Genomic DNA, 19,703 nt, shown 5'->3' with positions numbered 1-19,703 from the left:
CAGGGACTAAACCACCAACCAAAGAGTACACATGGTGTGACTCATGGCTCCAGCAGCATATGTATAGCAGAGGATGGCCTAGTCTGTCGCCAAAGGGAGGAGAGGCCCTTGGCCCTGTGAAGGTTCTATGCTCCAGTGTACGGGAATGCCAAGAAGCCAGGAGAGCGTGTGTTGGTGAGCAGGAGGAGGGGGGAGGGAACAGGGTTCTTTTCGGAGGGGAAACTGGGAAAGGAGGTATCATTTCAAATGTAAATAAAGAAAATATCTAATAAAAAATTGAGAATATGAAAAAAAAAGTGTTGTATACCCACAGATGTGTACCATCACCTATGTTTCACCACTTGGAATATTTACTTTGTCACACTTGTAACAAGTCTCACATGCTTCTAAAGATAATACCTGTAAGGGCTTCCTGGAAATGGACTATTTCTTGCACAGTCAAATTCAACTATCCATTTTCTTCTACTCAATCAGAAGTGGATCCTGGATCCCCCACACCCAACCCAAGGTAGGATAGGACAGAGAAAAGGAAGAGAACCTCACCAGAGAGTTGAAACTACTGCCCAGAGCTCTAATTATGACAAATACAATATAAACCCACAGGTAATGGGCTCTGGAATAAGATGACTGTCTGACCTTGGGACCGTGACTGTAATCTACTTGTCAGTCCGTTGTCTTATTGGCAAAACTATGCCATGCCTAGTAATAATCACACACAGGATCATAATAAATGATTACACAATTTATGTAAAAAGGGTCTGAAAAATATTAAGCACTCAATAAATGTTAGCTATCATACCTTTGTCTTGTCATTACGAGTATAATGATCTCTTTCCTTATTTTACTTTCTTCCTTAGTATTAGGTTCCTTCAGAGTGAATTAGGAAAAATAAAGTATACAATGTTGTTGGAATTAACCAAGGCTGTGTATACAATAAATATATTGTATTCTGAAGTTACATGCAAAAAGGAAAAAGGAAAGGATCGAGGTAGGCAACTACAAGTACAGAAACCCAAGAGAGATAATCCAGAGGAGTATCTGTTGGCTTTTAAATACCTACAATTATGTAACCTTTTCTCCCACTAGACCTACTCCTAATATCCCCCTCCTACTAATACCAAAATGAGTTAGCATTCTCTCTGCATGCAAAGCAAATAACAACTGACAGAAGACTAAGAATGGGACTACTTAGAGTTATCTGCTTCAAGGAAGATAGTGTAGCTTAAGATTATACTTTTGATTCTCCCACCTACAGTCACCATTCCAGTTGTGACAGAAATGACACAATAAATGTGAATGTGCATGTGTGTGGTACTAAGAAAAAGTGTCGGGGAAAGTTCCATCAGGACTTTTCCTTATAAATGTCATATTTCCACTGGGTTTTTTCTAGTCCTTCATATCTGAAAAAAAAATAACCTTTTCCTGTATCTTACTAAGTTTTAAAGTTAGAGGATAACTGTAGTTTTCTCATGACTATCCTTTATTACCATATCCTTTGCACTCCCTCACCACTGGTCTCCCTCAAGTGCCAACTCCAGCTATTTTCACATTAATCGATATATACTGCAACCCAAATATCTCTTAGTAGATGACTGGATAAAGAAAAATTGATCTCATCATGTTATTTGGCAATAAAGAAAAATGAAGTCCTGAAATATTTTACCATGTGGATGAATGGCTAAAACACCATTCTAATTCATAGACATGAGACATAAAACCATGTGTGCTATGTGATTCCACCTGAAGAAGGTAAACAGGAAAGGGCAAATCTATGAAGACCAAAAACAAATTAGCAATTGCATCAGGTTGAAAATGGGAATGGCAAGTGACTGCTACAAATAGGCATGAGCAATTGCAGGATGGCAGAAACAGTCTAGAACTGGATTGTGGTAATGATTATACATCATCTACCAAACATACTCAAACTGTATACTCAGAATGAGTGAACTCATAATGACTAAAGATGTTTTCATTTTTTCTTCACAGAACTCCATTACAGGCAATCATGCCATGTATTTTTCATACCCAGTAGTTTGCTAAATTTGCTTTCCTGAAGGAACCTTATGACTGCAAACTGTCAAAGCCCATTAATGCTGTCTTCCATGATGGCAGTACACTGAGAGATAATTCCTTCTACCACGTCTGCTTTAGCACCATCTCCTCCTCATCTCATCCTGGCTGGATGTTTGTCAAACACCTTTTAAAGAATCTGCCTGTAGACCTCATTAACTTCAGCTCTAATGTATCTTGGTTCTAGGCTAGCATCTTCTCCTCTAAACCTGCTCCCCCTCTGGACTATCCCATTTATGTCAGTAACTTCTCAAGTTACCAGGACTCAGCTAGCTTTAATTATATCCTCTGTTCCAAAGCTCTAGAACCAGATTTCTCTAGTTATCCTTCAAAAAGAAGTCTTGTAATTGTAAGCAAATAATCTCACATTAACACATGAAAAAATGTTCAAACTAGAATGATCAAGGCAAGCAAATTAAGGTGATTAGCAGGTATAGCTGTTGTGTTAGGAAAAGAAAAATTTTCAATGATCGCAAAATTTGGTATAAAGAACTATTGTAGTATATTGCAGATGATAATGTAAAATGCCTCTTGAGGAAAGTTTGTTAAATCTATAAAGGGTCTTAGGAATATTCATATATTGTTACCTAGTAATACAAATTTCAGTTAGTAGATTCTTTAATAATTCTTCAAGAGATAATTGTTTTAATGAGAAAATTCAAAATGAGAAAAAAATCTATAGCTATTCAAAATGTTCTAGATAATAACTTTATAATATAAAAACCTTGAAAACAACTGGATTATTCAACAATTTAGGAAGGATTAAGCAAATTACTATACAATAAGCAGACAAAATATTCTATAGCTGTTAAAATAATTATTGAGGAAGCCTGAATGAAAATTATTTATCAAATAATGCTTAGTGTATCAAGATTCAAAAGCTCATTTGCATAGTTATTACAACTATGCCAGGAATAATCATCACACCTATAGAAAAAGCCAACAGAAAATAGGAGTATTAAGGTGGTAGAAACAAAGCTACCTCTTCTTGTGCTGAATTTTCTGTAGTGCTGTTTCCATAATAAACAATTACTTTTTTCTCTCAAAGCATCACACACATTTATCTATCTTTTATTCTATATTTCTACTGCACCTCCACGTCTACCTCCTTGTCCATAACACATTTTAATTCCTGGATGACTGCCCCTATTGGTTACCCTCCAACCCATCCAGTTTGCCAATACTGCCAAGTTGCCTAAAATGCCACATTTATCAAGTCACTGACTGATAGTCAATAATTCTTAATTTGAATTTATTTGTGTTTGAAAGTTTCATATTTTTATATAAGGAATTTTAGTCATTTTCCAGGTCCCATTCACCCATTCTCCTCTTTCATAGCTTTGAATTTATTTTTAATTGGTATATATATATATTTTTTTTTCTTAACTTGTAGATATTAGTGGGGTACCAGGTATTACTTGATTCATGTACACAATGAATATTGTATACATTTGATACGATTACATGGAATGATTAAGTCAGGGTAAACATCTTTCCTCAAATATTTATCATGTCTTTATGGCAAAATGTTCAAAACCCCATTCTAGCTTTTTCAGATGTACACTTAGTTCATTACTGCTGTCTGTAGTCACCACATCATGCACAGCACATCAGAGCTTCAATGTGCTATTCAATCAGAACTTAGTACTCGCCAGTGATGAGTGAACAAGACTTGCTCTCATGTTGGGCACCCTACCTAGTCCTCCAGACTTACCTATCCTGGTCTAAAGCTTCCTTAATTCTATTTCTCTACTCTTATTACTGAGCATGCTCAATGTCTTCTCCTCACCAGCACGACTAACATTCCTAGTGTTAAGTTTTGACTGGAAGGGTTCTCTATATTTACTCATTTGAGTCTCAGAAACACTTGATGTTGTTGCTCTTATTATCTTATTATTTTACACATAAGACAAGATGAAGACAGTGACACATAAGAAAGAGATGAGAAGGAAGAGTCAGTGAAGGGGGAGGAAGAAGCACATGAGCATGGATCTCAATTCAAGCAGTATTAACTCCAAGGCCCTAACTTTAGTAGTAGGGTTGATTCCTCCAAGACACCTTGCTTAGCCTCCTCTCCTACCACCTTCAGTCTTCAGTTTCCTTATCCTCCCATGAACTGATGATAACAAATCACAATAAATATCATGGACTGGGGCCTAGTGTTTCTTGTTGAAACTCTGTGTTCCTTTGGAAACTCTGGTAAAGAAAAGCTTGCTTAAAAACCAAGCTGAAGCCGTGCAGTGGTGGTGCACGCCTTTGATCCCAGCACTCGGGAGGCAGAGGCAGGTAGATTTCTGAGTTCGAGGCCAGCCTGGTCTACAGAGTGAGTTCCAGGACAGCCAGGGCTACACAGAGAAACCCTGTCTTGGGGGAAAAAAACAGCTGAGGTGATCCCCTTACCAGCTCTGACCTTGAGTGGATAATTCACCCTCTCTGAACCTCAAATCCTTTATTTGAGTTAGCAATCCTCAATGTGTGCTCCTAGGACTAGCTATGCCAGCATCACCCAAGGATGCCAGTTAGCAATGCTGATTTTGAGCCCTATTTCACACCTATGAAATTAGATTTTTCTGGGGATCCAACTAGCTCTCATGTTTCAACAAGTTCTCCAGATATTTCTGTTGCGCACTCAGCTCTGAGATCCCATACCCTGGTCTAATACCTATCGGATGGAATTGTTTTGAAGTTGTGCAACCCAACTCACAGCACATAGGTTGTTTTACAAGTAATAATGTATTATTACCGCTGCTGAACTCTGTGTGGGCTGCTCTTGTTCTGCTCAAGCTGTGGGCAGATAATGCTTCTCGATTCTCTTTCACTAGTAGCTCCCACCTTGCTAAGCAAAAGGCAGTACACATGCTAAGTGTTTAGTAAGACTATTACTTCTCAGGCAAGTGAGTAGGAGAAGTATTTTGGAGACTGGTACTTTGTAGAATACTGTTTCTGAAGTGAGACTACTTAGGGAGAATTAAAGTACCAGCTGAGGGGTTTTAGGCAAATGAATGCATTTGTGTGTGCCTCAATTGCTTCTCTGTATTACATGGAACAGAAACTGAACCTACACTGATTATACCTATTCTACAACCTCACAGTGATGACGACTTGTAAAATGCATTCCATGGTGCTTACAGCATATAGCTGAGTTCTTTCCTGCCTTGGGGTGCTGCTCTATAGTGAAGCACTTGCCCCATGTGCACAAGCTCCATAGCTTCTTTCTCCAGTGTTGAAGAAAATAAAAAGAAAGGGAAAAACATGAAAATGTTAGTTAGCATTATTGTTTTTGTATCTTTTCACCCATGTAGTGGTGAGTGGATTCTATTTCTTCTTTTGCCCACCAGATGATAAATACCACTTGCAAGACCTCTCTGTATTAAGCACATAGAAGAAGGCTATGCCTAAGATATGGTATCCTCTTTTAAAGGTTTCAATCTAATAAGATACAATGTCACTAGATTAAAATTATATCCCCAAGGATATAACATAAACAAGTCAAGAGCTTGTGGTGGAGGGAGGCTGATCGAGACCAGTGAACCCTGCAAAATCTCTACCTAGAACTTAGACTCCTGAAACACTCTATTGAGGAACCTATTTGCAGGCTATCTTTTTTAGATCCTAATGGAAGCAGATAAAATGGCGAGGGAGAGGGGAGCAGAAAAGTTGGGGTCAGACTGTCTGAAACCTAACACTACCACTTGCCTGGTACCAGGCAAGTAGCAACCTAGAAAGAAGGTGACTATCCACAGCTCTGATTCACCAAGAGCCCCTCGTCTCTAGGGAATATGAGTGTTGGCTACCATTATTCACAATTATAGGAGTTAGATGCTCCATCCTACACAAAGTAGTTATTTTCTCTTTCCTCTAAGCCACATGTGCCTTTCTCCAAGAGTTGTAACCTATCACCAGCATAAACTTTTTTTTTTTTTACAGCCCTTCAGTTCTCAATAAGTCCTACTAAAAGTGAGGTGACAGAACCCAAGAAGTAGATACCTCCACAAAAACATTGGACAAAGAGAATAGTCCCTCTTCTCTGCTGATTCCAACTGCTTGTGGCCACTGGGAAGACAGGCACAGATTAGGTGTTCTTGTTTCAGCACAGTCTGGTTTGCTATGTCCTCGGGCATATCTAGACATAGCTGCCTTAGGTACACCTTTAGAACACTGCTGACTCCTCCCTATTCTAAAATGTTCTCATAATTTATTTAGTCTATATTCAGATGATGGTGTAGGAGGCACACTAGATTATATATGGCAACAAGTCCTTGATGTGAACAACATACCAGTTTCATCAAAGAGAATCAAGCAAACCAAAAGCCATCATAATTTCTAAGGAAACTTCAGAGGCACAAAGTCACCCCAAATCCCTGAGTAGTCACTTACCTCCCGGAATGACTAGTTTTCCTGTTTCCTGTTATTGGCTTCCACTTGTCCACAGGAAATTCCTGCAAAGGAAAATTCTGATAAGTTAGGGAACTTTGAACAGCCAGGTAGCTAGGTAGGCTCAAAAATAGAAGCCTGGCCAGGTTCCTTGGCTTATAGCATAGACACTCCCAGACAGGCTACAGAAATGTGCAGTGGGAAGGCTGCCTTTCCTTTGGGAAGCCTGCTGAGCTACTGTACTCATGCAGAAATCCAGAAAGCATTCAGGGACCAGGGCTAAGAATGCTGAATTTTCCTGTTATTCCTTTCCCCTCCCAAAACCCCATCCAAAAACCAGTTTAGCATGTTTGCTATTTGCTCTGGCTCTTGCTTGAACTGAGGGACAGAAGTCTTTTTTTTGTCTTACTTGATGAACTCGTTCACTGCTCCTGCTTCTTCCAATACAGAAAACATCTTCTTGGAAGCAGAGACCCGGAGGGGGTTTTCCTGCTGCAGAAGCCATCTCCCAGTTTGTGCAAAAGTAGAGTGGAGATGTCAGCTACCCTCATCCTGCAATTGCTCTTTCTCCTGTGCACACATCTTCAGACAAGGGCTGACATGAGCTCTTCTCCGGTCGATCAAGTATTGAGTGCCCTGGTTCATATGTTATAAAAGTAGACTGTCTACCCTGGATGGATTTCCTGAATTGCTCAGCCATACGTGTCATTTGTAAGAATTTTCCTTTCTTCTCACTAGAGCCTAAACCTGAATACATGTTTGCTTTTCAGATTCTTCCTGCTTTTGCATTTAGCACCCTCCACCTGGCAACTCAGAGCTTAACTTAAGAGAAGGCATTTTTCCTAAGCTGTACTGAATCTCCTAAATTCATTTTGCTCTAATACTGCTATTATTAGTCCTTTCCAAGTTTTATTGCCTTAGCCCCAGTGGGCCTCTCTTTTGGGGACAAACACCTGGCAAAGAAGAATGAACATAGGTCTTTGGTGTCAGTTACACTGGCTAAGGCATTTATTATCTGTGCTATGTAAGGGACATTCTGTCACCATTTTGAACCCGAGTTTGCTATTTGGCAAATAAAGCTTATTAGTGAGCATCAAATGAGATGTATAGAGAACGCCTGGCACAGTGCATAGAAACCTCTGTAGTCACAACACTGGGGACTCTATTGCAGAAAGACTACCTGAGTCCAGCCTGAATAATACAGACTCTGCCTCAAGGAGATGTTACTATGAAAAAGGTGAGGTTTATTTCCTTATTCCAGCTTCCACAAAACCAGAGAACAGTCTCCGGGAGAAGGGGGGCATCTGAGCAATTCTAATAATTTACACTTCAGGGTTTGTCTGCCTTGACATATTTGTGAGATGTCACTGCCAGCAAAGGTACCATAACTTGTTCAGTCACAGCAAGCACCAGGATTGTCTCTCCATGTTTCGTCTAGTCCCATGAAAGTGTTTAGAAAATAGCAGTGGATAAACCCAACAAATCCCTCCATCCACTCCCACCAACCTTCCCAGATTCTCACCCTCCACCAACTCCCACTGACCTTCCCAGATTCTCAGTATTACTTTACTCTTTTGCCTCAGCCATTTAGTTTCTTATAACTGGTCTTGTGCTCTTTGAACCAAAGCAGTAATATTCACAACTGATAGCAGTTGAGGATAACAGTAGAACCTGCTGCCTTGGTGTAAGTGATATTGCTAGAAGCTACTCTTGTTTGCTACATAGGAGAAGGCCCAGGCTTTGAACTCTATTCATGAAGAGGCAGTTAACACACATACTCCAGCACACAGATTCTGCAACTAGAAGCAGTGCTTTAGAATCCACATCTGCCTTCACCAAGTGGATGGCCTACACTCCCCTTTAACTTAGTTATAAGGTATGCTATACATATACATTATACATGATACACATATATTGAATATGCTATATACATATAACATGTGTACATGATAAATAACATATAACATGCACATGTTATGTATAAATATGTGTATGTATACATGTTTCAACATAGGTACAAATGTATGATTATGCCACAAATAAATGGTACTTGCTATATGGTAGTATATTCATGATCAGAGTACCTATTTCTTGATTGCTAGAGGATTGGATGCATTGATAATCTAAAGTATCCAGAATCCAGTGGACAGCCATATATAAATTACTTTTACGTTGTTCAAATCCTGACTCTGCACCTTGTGAGACATGTGTGATCTCTGAGAATCAGTTTCCTCAGCTGTCCCATGTATGTGTTCAGTGAAATCATCTAGCTATGTATGTAAAACTAACTGACATAAAATATGTGTGTTGTAGGCATATGCATATTTCACTTCTCTAGACTTTACTAAGCCAGAGCTAGTTAGCTCCACTGCCTTCTTCATGAAAGAAAGAGCAGGCTCTCAGCTTTTCTTCAGATAGCTACCACAGTGAATACTTTGTCGGAGCTGAAGTATCTGAAACCATGCTGTATGTCTCACAGGGTCAGGAATATAGGATTCGGGTGACAAGGGTAGAAATGGCACATTCTTATGTATATAGCCATCTACATATCTAAAAGCCTAGCATCTAAGCAGATAGGCTTAGCCAGTGTAACAGACATTAGGAACTCAATGCATCCCTTCCTCCAAGTACAAAAGCAAGGATATGGCACAGGCAACAGCCTGTCTATATTGTTACAGCCAGCTGTTGCTACCTGACAATGGAATGTCCTTGTCTTTCAGAGGCGCTGGTCCTGAGAGGACACCCCTGTAGCCATCCTTTCCTTTACCTTCAACTCCCTTTCCCTAGTACTTGCCTATGAGTACTTCTTTCAGCCAAGATTTCTCAAGCCTAAGCCAAATTTTCCTTCATCTTAAAATAGCTTACTTATAAGATGATTAGTGTCTGGCAGTCACTGTTCTAAAGGCTTTGCACATGTTCGCCATTTAATGCAACTTATGAAGCAGGTGCTGTTGTTACCTTCATTTTTTTAGATGGGAAAGATTAGGCACTATAAATTCTGGGGAAGGAAATGAAACCCAGCTAGTCTAGTTTCAGCTTCAATGCCTTTCGAGCATTATCTACTTTTCCTTTTCTCTTTTTGTTAGTATTGTGAATATTTTCAAACATATCAAAGAGAGGAAAGCAGCTGCCACTGAACATCTCCATCTCCTGCCTAGATGCTACAAATACCATTTGTGCTGTATTCCCCTTACCATGTGCCTGTTTGCTCTTCTATTTATCAACAAGTGCATCTTAAATTCTTAGACGCACTTCAAAGGAGGCTCCAACAATTTTATCTGCATAAATGTCAAAACCTAAATGACATAGAGTAATTCCTTAAAAGTTCACTGAGGAAGAAACAGATTGTCTCAATAACTCCATTACTATTGGGGAAATTAATGGACATTTTCAAACATTCTCACAAAGAAAATTCAGGCCCAAATGATTTTGATGATAAATTTGGCCACGTGCTTAAGGAAGAAATAACACCAGTGCTATATACATTCTTCCTGAAAATATAAGAGGAGGGAATGCTTGCCACCTCATTTAGCTGGCATTACCTAGTTAGGCAAAACAAAGATAGGGCTGGAGAGATGGTTCAGCAGTTAAGAAAAACAAAGATTTTACAATAGAGTCTACAATCTCCAGTAAGTGTAGATGCAAAGGGCCTTAACAAAATGTCAATAAATCAGGTCTAGCAGCATAAAAAATAGCTAGTACATTATGACCAAGTGGGGTTTACCCTAGAAATGCAAGGAGGATACCTATTTCAAAATCCAATTGATACACAGCTCACTGTAAAGTTAGGCAAAAAATAAACCACATGTTCATCTCAATAGATGCGGGTAAAACCATCTGAAAGAACCAAAAATCCATTCTTAATTTTTTAAAAAAGAAAGAAAGCCTCTCTGAAGCTAACACACAAAAAAGGTATTTCTCAGCCTAATAAAGGCCAACTACAGGACAATTACTGCAAGACTGTAGCCACCAAACTTCACAACATTAAAAACATTAAAAACTGAGCAACAATGTTGCTCTCAGCATTCCTTCTGAACACTGTATTGGGGATCCCAGGCAAAGCAGTCAGGGTCCCTTTCCCAGAGAAGCACATACAGAACATGGATGTTCTATTCTAAGATGAAGCAACTGCCTATGTGTAAAATCTTCTATAAACTACCACAGAGCTACTAGGATTCATCAGTGAGTTCAGCAAGGTTATAGGATATAAAGCCAATGTACAAAGTTCAACTTTGTAGATGTAACAAAGTGTTGTAATTTAATATTCAGAAAACAATATTGTTTACCATAGCCTCGAAGCCTATTAGAATATTAGGAATATGTAAATCAAAATATGTGTATGATGCATAGGTGGGAAATGCTAAATTGTATGTGTTAGTATACTTCAAGAATACTTCAGCATGCATATTAAAGCTTATCATTTGTTTATACTGCTTTAGGCAAGATGTGCTTCCTATGACATGCACAAATAGTAATGTAAATAATATGCTCGCTGTTGATGAATATCCTTATGTAAATCTAATCTATATTAAGCTACTTAATGTGTTTCCATGCCTTGCTCCCTTCAACTTCTGTATGACTACACACTGACAAACACTGTTCTCCACTTTTTTTTTTCAACAGAAGAACCATGTTATACATTCATCTATTAATGGACATCTATGCTGGTTTTATTCCTCAGCTACTGTAAGTATTGGAGCTATAACTAAGGATGTGTAAATATATCTGTGGTAGGACTTAAGAGTCCTCTGGATACTACACATAATATAATTTTATTTAGTTGTAAAAAAAGAATAATTTAGCCAGGCAGTGGTGGCACATGCCTTTAATCCCAGCACTTGGGAGGCAGAGGCAGGTGGATTTCTGAGTTCGAGGCCAGCCTGTTCTACAGAGTGAGTTCCAGGACAGCCAGAGATACACAGAGAAACCCTGTCTCAAAAAAAAAAAAAAGAATAAGTACATTTGTAGAAAATGGATAAAACATGTAGAGTGAATAAAAAGTAAATTATTTAAGAAAACAAAGGTGTAAGGCTATGACTGGAAGGTGAGGAGGGAGGGGGCTGTAATTGAGATAAAAAGTGAATTAAAATTAAATTATTAAAATATTGAAAAAAGAAAAGTGGGTAAAAGTAAAAAAAAAAATCATTAAGCAAAATAAGCCACACTCAAGAAGGTAAAGGGTACATGGTTTTAGCTCATATGTGGATTCTACCTTTTAATTTTATTAGTACTAGCTGTTTTATAAGGTGGACATACGTTTTCCCTTTAAAATAGCGCAACTTCAAATGATAATACATTCATGGTTTGCTCCAGGCCACTCAGATACTAATTTTACCATCTAAACCAATTCCAGTCCTGTTAAGGAACAAAAGGTACTTTTGCCAACCTCTACAGTTGCACGGGTATGTTGAAATCTTGGTGGCTGGGTGTACAGAAGGGGGTACATCATTGTTAGGAAGTGTAATCCTATTTTAGAAGAATCATTTTCAGTCACCCAAGGACTAAGTCCTCACCTGTATGGCTGCCTTCCTGGATTTCCAAGCATTGCCAGGCGCATTGCTGCTGTCCTCATGGGCACCATGTTGAGGATTGTGACAGCAACCTGTACACCGGATGCATTGGTGGTGGTGACACCTACAGTTGTGGCATTTTGGCAACAAATTTCTCTTCAGCAAGGCAGGGCAGATTTCTCCAGAACAACAAATGCAAGGATCATGCCTTACAGTTCCCTGAGTGCTGCAGGGATGAGAACAGGTCCTGTGGTAATCACAATCCCCATGGTGCAGAGACTTACAACACAGGGAATTGTCTCGGCCTTTGGTGGCAAAGCATTCTGGGTAAGTGGGACTTTCTGACTGAAGTGGTGACAAGGAATGATATGATTGGTCTGCAGCATGATATGGTTGGTCTGTGGAATGATATGATTGGTCCAGAGGATGGCATCTTAATTCCCTGTAGCTCACTGACTGGAAGTTTTGATCTATAGGTTTTGGCCTCTGAATAAATGGCTTGTTGTTATGAGTGGTTAAGCCTGGCAAATGAGATGTAGATAAAGATTTGCTGCTCTCTTCAAAGAACTTTCTTCTGTCTGCAAATGGCATGAGGATGGCTTCTTCCCCAGCTTGAAGAGTAGATGTCTTCAACTCTTTGTTGTCATCTGGGCTGGAAGGACCTTCTGTGGCTAGTGCCACCTGTGGCTCTGCACTATGTTCTGGAGACCATCTCCAGTGACCTCTACAGACCCTGTGGTGAGCATTTGCTTTCTCAGTGTCCAAGGTGGATGAGTCAGATGCCTTCCACCATGTGTTCAGGGCCAAAGAAGACTGGCCAGACCTCTGGCCAGGGCTCATTCTTCCCTCTAAGCCTACCCTAGCTTTGGAGCTCTCTGAGGCTTGGCTGAGGCATTCTGAAGATCTAGCTCTGAGAATCATGCTTTTGTTAAAGACCTTGTCTCCTAGGCTAGGGACATTTTTATATGAAGGGAGAAGAGATGAGTTAGAAGCAGAGAGTGGAGGGCTTTCTGGAGGCTCCTGGGTCTCTTCCACGGGTTCGCTAGTGTCACACGATTGTGACAACGGGCCCTTACTTTTCTGAAGCTGGGCTTTCCTCCTCTGAATTTCATTCCGGAGATTGGTTGCAAACCTCTCACTCTTCCGTCGGTTTTGGATGGAGCGGCCCCGGGGACCTCCACTTCTTCTGCCACCCAATCGGCCACACTCCTTAGGCTCATTATCACCTTCTTCAGTTGCTTCTGTGTGACCAACTACTTTATGGGCTGAAAAGGAGTCTCTGGTTTGTTGAACAGGGGAGCAAGTGGCAGAGAGCTGCTGGCTAGTCAAGTCACTGCTTGCTCTGTCTGCTCGGCTTGGGTCTAGATAAGTTCGTTCTGATGGATGTCCATCAACTTCTCCAAGTAGGGTATCACTTTGGCTCTGGTGTACAGAAACCATCAGCTTATCATCCATGGGCTTGGTCTTCCTTTCTTTACTAGTCTGGTCCTGAGTACCTGCCATGGGGAGACCTGGACTTTTCTTCCCTTTAGGATTGTTGTGCAAAGGGGACACGGTCCACTGGTGTCCATCCTGCCCAGTTGGCAACTCCATCCCCTTGCTGCCTCTGGAATCAAGGTGCACCTGCTGCAAATGGGATGCCAACAGCTGTTCAGGAGCACTATGTCGATGTTCTGTGGTTCCTCGGAGGTGTGGAATGGCACCAAAGGACAAAGTGTTAGCCAGATCTGCTGAAGCCTCCTTAAACAGACCGAACTCTTTGTTGGAACCTTTGTCGTGGGCTTTGGGGATATCAAGAGCTTTGGAGGAGTCCTCTATCAGTAGATGCTCACAGTCATCCTGGCTGGATTCAGAAGGCTTGCTGAGCTCACAGTTTTGGTGGTCCTCATCTGTCACTTGGTCTTGCCCACCAAGGCAGCAGAACTGGTTAGAGCTCCTTGGGGGCAGCACTGTCTCTAAGCCTGGTTTTTCCTTTTGTTGTAAGGAGTCCACAGGTTCAGATGCACGATGTTGCTCTCCATTGAGAAGTTGGGTTCTAGAGGCCTGAAGGCTGTCCCGCCTCACTGGAGGCTCTGGTGGACCCTGTGCCATCTTGGCAGGTCCTGAGTGGTGGCCCTCTTCTGAGCAGGATGATGCATGGGAAGTGGAGGTCATGTGGTCCCCACTGGTAGTGTAGCTACTTCCTGAGGTCTCTGATACATTAGCTTGGTCATCAGTGACTTTAGTCAGCCCTGGGCCTTGCATGACACAGTCTGTAGAGGGTGGCTCCTCTGGCTTGAGGGAAAGGGCACAGTCAGAGGCGTTTGAGCTAGCTGAAAAGGAACTGTAGGCTGAGTCACGCTGGCTGGGGTATATGTTCTGGTCAATGGGTAAGAGGTGGCCCTCATAGGTAGGTTGGCCTGGCTGTTCCAGGCTTTCCATGCTGCCAATAGAGCTGCTTTTCTCAGTGCTGCAATGCCGGGACAGGGGGCACCACTGTACACTCACGTCACTGTAAGACACAAGGTACATGCATTAGTTAGCAAAGCAATCAGACACCTTCCCTACTTTGGCCAGTCTGCCATGGAAAAGAGCAGGTCAAGCCAGTGCCACCCATGCTACAAATAAAAGGACAATGGGACCTAAGGGAAAGAGAGGGAAATAAGTAAGGAGTGACATAAGAACACCATAGGACCATGACAGAATGAGAAAGAGAATTTCATATAAAAGGAGAATGAACAAGCACTCCAAAGACTTGGAAAGCGCCATGGCAATTATGCACTATATTACTGCTAACAGCAAGTCTGACACTGCTTCTGGGTAGTCCCTGTTGAATTAGTGTATGTTTCTCTGCTGTGGGGGGCATAGTCCAGAACATTAGCATCAGAGCGGAAGGAGCCCCCCGTGGGGCTATGTTGACTTCAGCCAGACCATTTCATAAAGCCGTGATTCTCAAACCCGAGTGTACATCACAATCACATGGAGGCCTTGGGATAACACAGGCGCCTGGGTCCCACCCTACTTTTGAAAACCTCTGGTGTCAATGAAACAAACTCCACAGAGGGAAGTGACTTTGAAAAGGCAAATTTTACAAACTCTAACTAGTGGCACAGTCAGAATTGGAGTATAAATGTTTCTTTATTCTGGAAATTCCACATCGCTTCATTTGTAGTGCTGGTGGTTAGGACTGGGGGCCTGGAGCATGCTAGGGAAAGGCTCTGTTGCTGGGTTATACCCCAAGAACCTACTATGTTTCTTGATAATACAAAATCTGACTATTCCCTGAGGCCCCTTACAACCTTCCACCTGAAGCCCAAATGAAATTGTTTTCTTCACTTTCTAACTCAGGAAGTAAAACAGACTAACGATTGTAGTAAGCTGATGAAGAAGCTGAACTGAGCTGCAATTGGAACCGAGGTCTCTCTCAACCCAAAGTCTTAGCTCCTCTCTAATAACACCTTCAAATGGGAAAAAAATAGTACTATCTCTGCCAGAGTGTTGCTGTGTAAGTGAAATCAGCTAAGAAGTCAAGAACCCAGGCCTCATTACATGGCAGTAGCTGCTCTCAGGTCTTGCTGTTGCTATCAATGTCCTTCTAGGAATGATCAAAGAGTGAGCCTTGCTCATCCATACAACCCTTACCTACCAACAGCAAAATCACATCAAGAAGACTAAAGATAAGACATAATTTTGAATGTTAAGTATCATTTCCCATAAACATAGCCAGACTGAGCCAAGAAGTTCCATTAGCAGTCTTTGTCTAGAACCTCAGAAGTTGTAGGTTGTTCTCAAAAAGGCCATAGCTCAGAAGAGAGCCACAGCTAAACTGTAACAGCATCCCATGAGACCTCTGAGACCAGTTCTCTCTTATTCTTGCTCATTGCATAGTCTTAACTACCCTTCTCACTTGACTCTGAGCTAGGAATACATTAATTTCTTGTTGGCAAGGGGACATGTTATTCATCTCACTTTCTGCTAGAATGTAGACATACATGCATACATGCATGCATGCACATACTCAGACAGAAGCCAAATCTAGAATATGTTTCTATGTATTCTTCTAAAACAAAGATGCCTGGGCTGCTAAAACAAAATAAAAATACCAAACTAGAGAAAACACACCCCTTGAGTTTTAGCTTCCTTGAGCTCCCACAACAAAACCCATTCTTGGAGGCAAGATCTGATTATTGAAGGGGAAATGCAGCCAAGGACTGCACTTTGGCTGGCTCTGCATCTGTGGAGAAAATAAACTAAATAACAAGTGGTTTGTCCCTTGGGTAGTTGTTTCAATAATAATGGACAATACCAAGCTCCTTGCATTGAACTAGACCCTGTGATTGGCGCGGCTCCTGCTTAGCAGAGTTCTGCTCTGTGCTAGAGCTAATGAACATCAGAGGAAGTTCCTGGTAAGTGACTCTAGACAGAGAAGACTGCTTCTCACAGGAATGAAGAAAAGAGTCTGAGAGAAAACAACTAGTGAATAGGATAAGAATCAGGACAGAGTGGTCATTTTTGTGATTCAAATAAACTACTTTGAAGACACACTATGAAGAAGTAAAGACATATGCTCAAAATCATAGTGCCAGCCTGCTAGCCGTATAATTAGTTAAGAACCCAGGCACTCTAGATGTCCATACCATTTTCTGTTATACCACCTCAGCTCTAAAGCATCCAGCAGGGATATGATCAGAGGAGGGGAGTGGTCAAACTCCCAGTCCTTGAGCCCACCTTGAGGGGAGAGTCCCAGACTCACCTTGTGTTGCAACCGGAATGCCAGGACAAGCTGAAGGCTTCAGAAGGGAAATGCATGGTGGTGGCCACGTCAGGGCACCCTTCCAACAGCTTGGCCACATGCCATGAGTGCGGCCTACTCACAGGGGTGTTTCTCCTATGGCAAGAAAGAGCCAGGAAGTCAATACTGAAATCACTTCCCAAGCAACTTCCACACCTACCCTTTTTTATCCATTCAATGAGCTAGATTATCTTACAAGGAACTAGTATGGACATCTAAGTGTCCTCCCTTCAACTCCACTCCTCAAATTTCCTTCATCCTATGGATAATTCCTGGAGATAGAAAATGCCGGCATCAATAGAAATGTTTTGTTCACAAACATATCCAAGTATGCACACTAATGCTAAAGATTCAGTAGACAGTCAATAAATATTTGTGGACTACACAGAAGCTGCTGCAAGCCTACCTGTACTTATCTTTGAGAGAAAAATAATCAACATGACCAATATCTCCATTTTTTCTCAGCAAAAGGAAGCAAGTGGTTATGATGCTTGGATACATCAACATTAGAGTGTGAATGGTTTAAATTTTCTTCATTCATTCTGTAAGTATTTATTGTATGTTTACTATAGCTTCTAAAATACATGCAGTTCTAGAGTTACAGCCATGAGTTGAATACAGTCTATATCCTTGAGAGCTTACATATTCATAAAAGAGACAGAGCTAATTAAAATAGAGTATACCCCTAGAGAGCAAAGGTTAAGATGGGCACAGACCCACAGAAGTCAGATACTTGAACTTGTAGGCAAAGTCATGGCAAAGAGTCCAGACTCTTATGAGGGGAAAAGGAATGAAGGATGATAGGTTAGGATGACAGAAGAGATCAGCTGTTTAGCATGCTAGGGGTGAATAACTGGAAAGAGGTCTGAGGTTAAGGCCCCAACATACCTAGAGGTTTTGGTGCTAAAACCTACAACAGCAAGTCTGACATTGACTTGCTCTTATACGACACATCCATGTCAACCAGCACACTTCTCATGATTAGATGCCACCCCTTGAAGTAGAAAAGATAACCCAGGCCACAGTAAAACTAGGACGTGGAGAGATGACTGATAGGAGTGAGAGCAGAAGCAGGAGAAGGAAGTCATATAGATGAGAGGGCAGGGGAGAGAATAGAGGGAGAGGAAGAGGGTGTAGAGAACCAGGCAGATGCAAGAAACCAGGAGAGATGACAGAAGTACAACCAAGTGTCAGAAGTGAAGAAACTCTGAGAAAGCAAGCTCACATCACATCAGTTTCCTTCCTCTAATCATGTTCTGTAGTTAGCTATGTTCTTTTCCAACTCGCCTTTACTTCTGTTCATTTTCCAGTAGAAATTATCTCAGTGATTGGACTGCTTTGCTTTGAATCCCATCTCTATCACTTGCTAGCTTCTGTTGCTGTCGGTAAGTGTCAACTTCTCAGAACTATCATTTCCAGAGCAGCAAAATGGAGATATTCCCAATGGTCATTAACTTGTACATCTTTATGGACATGAGGCTGTAAATATTATACAAATTAAAGTAAATAAACATGTACTGCTAGTGCCATCTCCTCTGGGGAGTCTATCTCAAGCAATCTAGCCCTCATAATTTAGCCCATCAGAACATGCTATTTTGCAATGCCTATTAGCATTTCATGTATAATTAGCTTTGTCCTACTGACTGTACCAAACCAGTAGGAAATGAGAATAAAATTCTAGCATTTTACATGTGTGACTACAGGAGTCAAGCCATTTGACTCTTACCATTTTCTTGAGAAATGTTTCTTCACCTGGCTAGGTTGTTATGGGAATTAGAAACAGTTATTCTCACCTGTTTACATTCCTGTGGGTATTAGAAGAAGTAGTTTCAAAGCATCCAGTAAATAGTCTAGTGTTTTACCTAGTGGTCAGTATATAGCATACAGTATAATATTGGCTATTAGCTCAAACTTGTCCCTTTAGATGGCTCAAGGGTACTTCCAACCAAATGTGCTTGAGAAACTCCTATCACTGTTCTGCTGTACTGCTCCCTTGCCACACTTAAAACAGTGGCTTATAAAGGCCCCTTACTCTCTAGAGTTTTTCCAGTAGTAGAAAATAATCCCAGGAGACTGAAGAATGCAGGGAGGGCTTTGGGGACAGTAGAAAAAAATGAAAGACTGGTAGGAAATCTCAGCAGAGAGAATTGGGGCCAGATCCAGTCCCAAATAACTCCAGCATAAGAAAGAGAAGAAATACTTTACAGAGCCCAATATCTGGCCTATTATCATCTGTGAACTGTCCTAAACTCAGTCCATACTTGTATTCAAATTCCAGTTGTGTAACCTTGACCAAGGCATTTTCTGAGGTGCTGCCTTTTAGGGCCATGTACATTAGGCAAGTACTCTACAACATCAATGGAGCTTCAGTTATATATTCTTTATATGTAAAATGGGGATAATGGCCATATATTTCTCATGAGTTATGGTCTGGTATAAATGATACAGTCCCATGTGTGGAACTGATTAGCATAGTATATAATACAGACATTGTATAAACTTACAAAAATAAAATAGGGGCCTCTACTAAACACTGAAACTAGGTCAGGCACTCAGTACCTCAGATGCATTAGCTGGTTTAATCCTCACTTCAATGCCATGTGTAATAACTATTATTACTCTCATATAATCAATGAAGAAAGAAAGTTGCAGACAGCTTAAATTATTTGCCAGAAAGACATAGCTAGTCACCAGAGTTAAGGTTAGAATTGGGATCAAAACTCAGATCTCAGACTAGCAAGTTGGTTAAGTAGGTGAAGCATTTGCCATACCTGCCTGATAACCTAAGTTGAAGACCCAGAACACACATAAAAGTAGAAGGGAAGAGCCAAAGGCACAGAGTTGTCTTCTGACTTCTACAAGCAAGCCCTGGCACACAAACACTCATATATGAGTACTAAATTTGGAGAAAAAACTACCTCAGATCCTCAAGCTTTTTCTAGAATACCATATGACCCCTCCTGCCCAAAGGGCTCTGT

General features: G+C 41.0%; 1 protein-coding gene across 2 annotated transcripts in view; it reads right to left on the bottom strand.

Moving 5' to 3' along the window:
* Shroom4 (shroom family member 4) overlaps positions 1-19,703 on the bottom strand; it is a 102,187-nt gene that overhangs the window by 31,119 nt on the left and 51,365 nt on the right. For both annotated transcript variants that reach the window (XM_031385774.1, XM_031385856.1), the window contains exons 2-4: positions 16,687-16,821; positions 11,958-14,445; positions 6,448-6,509 (exon numbers count right to left, since the gene is read on the bottom strand). In XM_031385774.1, coding sequence (XP_031241634.1) covers positions 6,448-6,509; positions 11,958-14,445; positions 16,687-16,821 — 2,685 coding nt within the window. The remainder of the gene's footprint in view (positions 1-6,447; positions 6,510-11,957; positions 14,446-16,686; positions 16,822-19,703) is intronic.

The sequence above is a fragment of the Mastomys coucha genome, chromosome X (genome assembly GCF_008632895.1).
Source record: "Mastomys coucha isolate ucsf_1 chromosome X, UCSF_Mcou_1, whole genome shotgun sequence".
In the NCBI taxonomy this organism is placed as follows: domain Eukaryota; kingdom Metazoa; phylum Chordata; class Mammalia; order Rodentia; family Muridae; genus Mastomys; species Mastomys coucha.
Note: the sequence above shows the minus strand (reverse complement) of the source record. Positions and strands in the feature narration are given on the sequence as shown.